Source organism: Chiloscyllium plagiosum, chromosome 18, assembly GCF_004010195.1.
Source record: "Chiloscyllium plagiosum isolate BGI_BamShark_2017 chromosome 18, ASM401019v2, whole genome shotgun sequence".
In the NCBI taxonomy this organism is placed as follows: Eukaryota; Metazoa; Chordata; class Chondrichthyes; order Orectolobiformes; family Hemiscylliidae; genus Chiloscyllium; species Chiloscyllium plagiosum.
Window position 1 is genome coordinate 17,353,744 of NC_057727.1, and position 8,222 is coordinate 17,361,965.

General features: G+C 39.2%; 1 protein-coding gene across 4 annotated transcripts in view; it reads left to right on the plus strand.

The window, feature by feature from the left end:
- The window catches only part of cidec (cell death inducing DFFA like effector c), a 15,842-nt gene extending 11,192 nt beyond the window's left edge, over positions 1-4,650 (plus strand). For all 4 annotated transcript variants that reach the window (XM_043707815.1, XM_043707817.1, XM_043707816.1 and 1 more), the window contains exons 4-6: positions 679-828; positions 1,153-1,340; positions 2,608-4,650. In XM_043707815.1, coding sequence (XP_043563750.1) covers positions 679-828; positions 1,153-1,340; positions 2,608-2,743 — 474 coding nt within the window. In that variant the 3' untranslated portion in view covers positions 2,744-4,650. The remainder of the gene's footprint in view (positions 1-678; positions 829-1,152; positions 1,341-2,607) is intronic.
- Positions 4,651-8,222: the final 3,572 nt, after the last annotated feature.

Consider the following 8,222-nt stretch of genomic DNA (forward strand, 5'->3'; position numbering starts at 1 on the left):
ATGGGTATATGAATAGGAAGGGTTTGGAGGGATATGGGCTGGGTGCTGGCAGGTGGGACTAGATTGGGTTGGGATATCTGATTGGCATGGACGGGTTGGACTGAAGGGTCTGTTTCCATGCTGTACATCTGACTTGAAGTGAAGCAAATTGGTGCCCATAGAATTTGACTGGAAGCCAAGTAACAAAACCCAAATGTGGCATAAAACTACACTGCAGATCTGTTGCAAACGTAACTAGTGATGCACAGTCAATTTTTGTCTGGTTCTTTTGAATATTGATGTAAACGTTTGCTAGTGATTCCCAAAACTCTGGGTGAACTTTTCACAATGACAGTTACCTTTGATCTAAAAGGCAATTGTTTTATCAGAATTTGAAGTACAACTATATCAAATTACAGTAAACCAACTGGGATTATTAGTCCTTAAGATCGTCCTCTTTTTTTTGGGAGGGTGCCAGAGAAGATTCTTTTTCACAGCCAGCCTTTTGGTCTCTGAATATCAGTTTGACGGTTTTACCTTTCGAAACCAAAGCTAATTAATCTTGTGTGCAGTAACATTTTTATTATTACTTAATGTAATGTTAGGTTTCTTTAAATTGGGAAATAATTTGTGACCAAGCGTTTTTGCCATCTTTCCTGTTGTTGTCACTGCTATCTAAAACAATCTCCTGTGTTACAGGTTCAAGATTCGTTACATACAACATCTAGTGCCTCACTGCTACTGGAAGAAGATGGGACATGCATTGAAACAGAAGAATTCTTTCAGACTGTACTTGATAATACACTCTTGATGGTGCTTGAGAAAGGACAGAAATGGACACCATCAGAGGTGAGGACTGTATTGTGTTTACTTGGTGTAACATATTTGCATTCTCCAATCTTGTAGAAGTATGTCTTTACCTCAAATGCTCCTCCAACTTGTTACTGATTCAGTCTTCCACAAAGCACAGCTCCAGTCTCAACTAGTCTAGCAGTTTAATGTCCTTCCATGTTTTGTCATGGCTGGAACGGGAGAATATCGTTGTATAGACTACTGTTTTAAATACATACGGTACCAGTCCATAAGGGAACAGTTACAATTTGATAATCTTGTAATAATCCTGGAGCTTCCTTTTCATAAACCTGCTGAGAATTGCAATTTGTTTTTAAACAGAACAGTGGCTTTCACCTTGGATTCACTGATAAATTACGCCGAAGAAAAGATGTTGCCAGAATAACCTTTGACCTCTACAAAGAAAATCCTCAAGATTTTATTGGCTGCCTAAGCATGAAAGCGACACTGTATGGTTCGTATTCCCTATCATATGATGTCCAATGTGTGGGAGCAAAGAAAATAATGAGGTAAGAAAAAGGAATTCCAAATTCAATCACTTGGTGAATGATTCTTGTGTCTCCCTTTTTTTTTTCTGTCAACTTTTTTTTTTGAGGGCAACAGATATCTTCTGTCTTTGCTTCCTTCACTTTTTTTCACCTGGCTAAATGATTTTTTTTTTAAATGCCACTTCCATCACTTGGTATATAATTCTCCCTTAATGAAACCTCCATATATTGGGTAGCTTTAGCTTAATCACCAAGTTATTGTCTGATGCTTCTCTATCATAATTGCTTTACTCTATATAATCTGAGACCTAGAAACAATTGATGAAAATTTAAATGATGACACAATGGTTGAGATGAATGGCCTGTTTCTTCGCTGTACACTTTGTCGTGACTGCAAAGTTACAACTTCTATTATAACATTACCTGCTTGTTCCTAATCCCCTGCCATCTCCCATAAATTTGGGGAGGTTTTCTTCACTCTAATCAGAAGCAAGAACTTCTTTTAGCTTCTACCTCACCCTACGTAATTTTTTTTTCACACTGAAAAAGCAGCTTTCTGTTTAACTACTGAGTGACCTTTTATTGGTCAGAATATTGAGTACAGGAGTTGGGAGGTCATATTGCAGCTGTACAGGACATTGGTTAGGCCACTGTTGGAATATCGCATGCAATTCTGGTCTGCTTCCGATCGGAAAGATGTTGTGAAACTTGAAAGGGTTCAGAAAAGATTTACAAGGCTGTTGCCAGGGTTGGAGGATTTGAGCTACAGGGAGAGGCTGAACAGGCTGGAGCTGTTTTCCCTGGAGTGTCGGAGGCTGAGGGGTGACCTTTTTATAGAGGTTTATAAACACATGAGGGGCGTGGATAGGGTAAATAGACAAGGTCTTTTTCCATGGGGTGGTGGAGACCAGAACTAGAGGCCATAGGTTTAGGGTGAGGGGAAAGATATAAAAGAGACCTAAGGGGCAACTTTCTTCATGCAGAGGGTGCTTTGTGTGTAGAATGAGCTGCCAGAGGAAGTGGTGGAGGATGGTACAATTGCAACATTTGGATGGGTGTATGAATAGGAAGGGTTTAGAGGGAAATGTGCTGGCAGGTGGGACAAGATTGGGTTGGGATATCTGGTCGGCATGGACAGGTTGGCTGAAGGGTCTGTTTCTGTGCTGTACGTGAGTCTATGACATTAAATGGAGACTTAGTTCCCAGAGTAATCCTTGCACTATTATCTGAATTTTATATAGTGCTGTCTACTTTCTAATGCCTCATTAATGTTTTTATTCCTGTTTAGGGAAGCCTTGCGTTTGACAATGTTCACAATGCAAGCTACAGGCCATGTGCTACTTGGAACTTCATATTATATGCAGCATCTACTGGATGAGGATGAAACACAGGCAGCAGTCAAACCTTTCTGTGCACTTGAATGAACTGTTTGTCATACCTACTTATTTTTCCTACAAATGAACTTTTAACCACATCTCGTGTTTGCTACACTTCTGTAGCAACAGCATGAAGTTGTCCTGAAAGTTTGTCATTGCAATGTGTTTATGGTCAATTTGTGCATGAGTAGATAATAACATCTGGGTTAATATGGTATAAAAGTAAAAAATGCTGTAAATTACTTGCATCTGCTACTTTCAGAGTATTTTACTCTAATGAACTCGAATGTAATTGCTTTATTGCAGCAAACCTGAACAAGAGACTATACTCATGCAGGATAATACTGTAGTGGTTGGAGAACAGCTCAAGTGTTGTGGAATAATTAATTGCAATACCGCAGGCTGCAATGTTCACCAAATAAAGCTACCACTTGTTTTCTGCAAGATATAGATACACCACCTAATGAGTGGGCTATTAATCACCTTCAGGGGCTAATTTTATTGTTATACCCTCTGTAAGCAGTGACATTTTAAAGTGCCCACTCCTTCTACAATGCCTATGTCTATTGTAAAAGTAAATTTGTGTTGTTTAACGTGATAAATCATCTTGAGGATAGTCCAGCAAAACAGCACATCAGTAAAGCCTGCAGACCATATTAATTTTTTGTTCTTCCCTGTCCCCCACCTTTTTTTTTAAACCTGCAATGGCAATGATTCAGCCACACTCTAAAATAAGAATGGCTAAATGACTATTTATGACTAAATTACTTAATTTTTTCTTGACTGCAAAGTGGAGATATCACCAATTGACAGACTACAAGATTTATCCAAACTATTTTCCCCATAAGTCCTTTGAGGTTTATATTATAGAGATAACAGAAAACTAAGTATAAACTGGCTACATCAGGGACCTGTCTCCCTTTTGTTTTGAGGAAGTAATGCAATAAACATAAATAACCAGAAAGATTTGATTTTGGTGAAATGTGGCTGATCACTTTTTTAAGAGATTGCATGCATATTTGTTACCTTAGCACTAAAGCGCATGTATAAAATTGGCATAGTTGAAATGAAAATGCTTGTAATTGCAGGATATCATTAAACCAAATCCTGACTGTATTGTGACTTGCTGAAAATAACTCTTTGATTGGTATCCTGAGTATTTTGTGTTTACATCTGTAACTTGATTCTAATCCACTTGGTCTCCAAGGTTTGAGTTTCCCATTGTAGCATAATTTCTGGTTTTGGGAAACTGACAGCAAAGTAATCAACTTGGTGTCGTATTAATGTATCTGGAAATACACTGCTCAATACCAACATGCTGTGCTAGGATGTGTAGAAAATAAAAACAACATCTAGTTTCAGTAGGAAATCCTAAAATAGAGCATGTGACATTTTTCAATCCTTTATTTCATTTGGATCTGGACTTGAGTTGTTTATGACTCTGAATTACTTCAGAATTACTCGGTGTGAAACTTAGTAATGAACTCCCAAATGGAAATATCTAAATCTTGCATTATTTCTAGCACTGATACTTGGAACTTGGTACAGGTAAAGAATTCAACTTCTAGTTGTAAGCATTGCATTATTGCGTTTAAAGGTTTAACAGTTTATTTCAAATGGAGAACCCACACAATCTTATGAATCCCATTTAGTGTTTCACTAAGCAAACACATGGTTTTCGAGATATTTATTGAACGATGCCTTGGTTACCAGTCCTCCTGTGGTGCTCCCAGGTGTTGTGGCTTTGTTTCTCTCATGGAAGGGAATTGGTCAAGATCATGTCAATTAGGTTTATTCCTCCTTCCTTACAGAAAACACTGAAGTACAGTTCTAATTTATTCCTCATTGCCCAGTATTTGAGACAAACATCAGCAAGTTCATTCCTGGCCTGGCAAAGAGAACCCCAAATGCACCATGTCCAAATACTGTCAGTTTAGTAGCAGCCTTTTTTGTGGTGGAGGACAGTGAGAAGCACAGGTCAAATTTGACTACAGAACTTTTTGAATGCATTAAAAAGCAGAAGTTGAAATAGTGTGCCCTCTAGTGGAAGAATAACTAAATGCTTGGTTTGATGTGATGTGGAGATGCCCGAGTGGGACTGTTATCTAGATTAAACAATCTGATAAAAATGCCTAACTCTGAAGCAGTTAATAAGATCTGCATACTCAGTGGTGGTGGTGGGAAGAGGAGGAGGAGGAGAAAGAGAGAAAGAAAACACTTGTTTTCAAGGGGGAGGTCCTCTAGTAAAAGATCCAGGGGGTCAATATCCTGCTCCATCCCTTATGCTTCTGTAGCTCTTGAGCATGTTTATGATTGTCAGCACAATAAGTAAATCTCACAGCCCCAAATCTAAGTTGTTCCAGCACTTCAATCATTAATTATTAGCAGCAACCTGGAGCAAGGAAACAGGCAAACCTGATATTGCTACAATTTGGAACAATGGATGCAATTCACTTATTCAGAGGTGTAATAAAAATCACTTCATAGCCTGAAAGACAACTATTAATAACCTAGTAGTGTTCTAATTTTTCACTTGCAATCTTAGTCTTCATATATAGCAAATCAGCACAAATCTTTTATTTTTAACCTGCATTACAGCATCTGGGACTTGAACCTGGACTGTGTGGCCACTTAGGAATATTATCCAAGTAGCAATGGCTGATTTATCTGATACCACTCAGCCAACTGCATCTACTGATATGATTTCAAACTCCCATGTGATTTCCATTTATCTTGCATAAAGTTCCTCCAATGCAGATGCAAGTTAAATAAAGAGGTGTATGTGTGTCAATATTGAATTGTAATCTATCCCAAGAGACTTTCAGTTGAACAGTAGCTGAGGCTCTGTTGATTGGATTTTTCCCAGTCTTTTTAAAAGAGTTATATATTGCAGTCTGGTAAGTAGAGGATTGAAAATTTTTATCTAAAAGCTGGACAGCACGGTGGTTGGCACTGCTGCCTCACAGCGCCAGAGACCCGGGTTCAATTCCCACCTCAAGTGACTGGAGTTTGCACATCCTCTGTCTGCGTGGGTTTCCACCCACAGTCCAAAAAAATGTGCAGGTTAGGTGAATTAGCCATGCTAAATTGCCTGTAGTGTTAGGTGAAGGGGTAAATGTAGGGGAGGGTCAGTGTGGACTTGTTGGGCCGAAGGGCCTGTTTCCACACTAAGTAATCTAAAGAAATCTAATCTCTACAATATGGAAATAGAATCTTCCATCCACTTGTTTTCACCAACCAGATCTTCTAAATTAATCTAGTCCCATTTTCCAGCATTTGGCCCATATACTTTTAAAAGTCCAGATGCTTTTTAAAATGTTGTCATTGTATCTTACACTCTCTGTCTCTCTGCATGTCTGTGAGTCTCTCTCACACACACATATTGGTCAATGGGGTGAATTTAACATTTGCAGAAGTGTACTTGCAGATACATTCTATTTTGTTGTTATAAATTCTGTCTTATGATCCTGCTCCACAGCTACCTGATGAAGGAGCAGTGCTCTGAAAGCTAGTCCTTTCAAATAAACCTGTTGGACTATAACCTGTTGTGTGATTTTTAACTTTGTCCACCCCAGTTCAACACCAGCACCTCCACATCATATCATTATAGAAAAACACCAGCACCTCCACATCATATCATTATAGAAACATAGTTACAAGGAGATCAAAGCTGGAAACTAAACATTTAGGGATATGTGGGAAGGATAGAGTGGTGGGGTAGCTTTGTTAGAGACAGTAAGTATGATAGCAAGAAATAATTTTGGATAGGGAGACACAATGAGTGGAAATAAGGGGAAGAAGACAGTTGTTGAAGTCTCCTGGAATTTAGAACCTATGAGAACTTGAATGTGGATGTTTGCTTGACAATAAGTATGTAGAATTGTCAGAAATTGGTTGAAAGGTAGAGAATTATGTAGTTAGTTATAAAATTATATTTAATGCTGACACATTTTTAAAAAAAACTTCTATTTTGGATTCCTCTGCCAGCTCATTCCATACATGCACCACTTTCTGCGTGAAAAGATTTCTCCTCTGGTCCCTTTTAAATCTTATTCCCTCTCCTCTTGAACCTATACCTTCTAATTTTGGACTCTTCCCACCCCAGGGAAAAGACCTTGGCTATTCACCCTATCCATGCTCCTTGTGATTTTGTAAACCTCAATAAGGTCCCTCCTCCGTCTCTGACACTCCAGGGAAAATAGCCCCAGCCTCTCCCTATACAGAGACCAGAATTGCACAAATGGCCCAACTAATGTCCTTTTTAAAGTTGCGATATGAACCTCCCAACTCTGACACTCAATGTGCTGACCAATAAAGAAAAGCATACCAAACATGCCTTCATTATCCTATCTACCTGTGACTCCACTTTCAAGGAATTATGAACCTGTACTCCAAGGTCTTTGTTCAGCAACACTTTCCAGGATTTTTTCATTAAGAGTATAAGTCCTGCCCTGATTTGCCTTTCTGAAACGCATCACCTCACATTTATGTAAATTAAACTCCAACTGTCATTCCTTGGTCAGTTGGCCAACCTAATCAAGGTCCTGTTGTACTCCGGTAACCACCTTTGCTGTCCACTACACCTCCACCTTTGGTGTCATTTGCAAACTTACTAACCATATCTTGTACAGTCACACCCAAATCATTTATAAAAATGATGATAAACAATGGACCTAGTACTGATCTTGTGGCAGGCTGCTAGTCATAGGCCTCCAGTCTGAAAAGCAACCCTCCACCACCACCCTCTTTTCTACGTTTGAAGTTCTCCCTGTATTCCATGTGATCTAATCTTGGTAACCAGTCTACCGTGAGGAACTTTGTCAAACGCCTTCCTGAAGTCCAGATAGATCACATTGACCACTCTGCCCTCATTAATCTTCTTCAAAAAACTCAATACATGTGAATCCTGTCCCTCAGGATTCCCTCCAACAAATTGCCCACCACCAATGTCAGGCTGAACATTCCCCAGCTTTTCCTTATCAACTTTCTTAAATACTGGGACCCCATTAGCAACCTCCAGTCTTCCAGCACCTCACCTGTGGTTACCAATAATACAAATATCTCAGCAAGGGGCCCAGCAATTACTTCCCTAGCTTCCCACAGAGTTCTAGGATAAATCTGATCAGGTCCGGGGGATTGCTCCATCTTTCTGCATTTTACAAAATCCAGTCCACTTTCTCCTCTGTAATATATACATTTTTCAAGTTGTTGCTACTTGTTTTCCCACATTCACTATCTTCCACATCCTCCTTCATAGTAAACACTAATGCAAAATATCTCCCCCATCTCCTGCGGTTCCACATATAGGTGGCCTTGCTGATTTTTAAAGTGCCCTATTCTCTTCTTGTTACTCTTTTGTCCTTGGATTCTCCTTATTTGCAAAAGCTATTTCATGTCCCCTTTTTGGTTCCCTATTCCCCTCTTAAGTAGACTCCTACTGCCTTTATACTTTACTCAGGATTCAATCGATCCCTGCCGTCTATACCTGACGTGCTGCTTTCTTGTTCTTGACAGAAATCTCAATTTC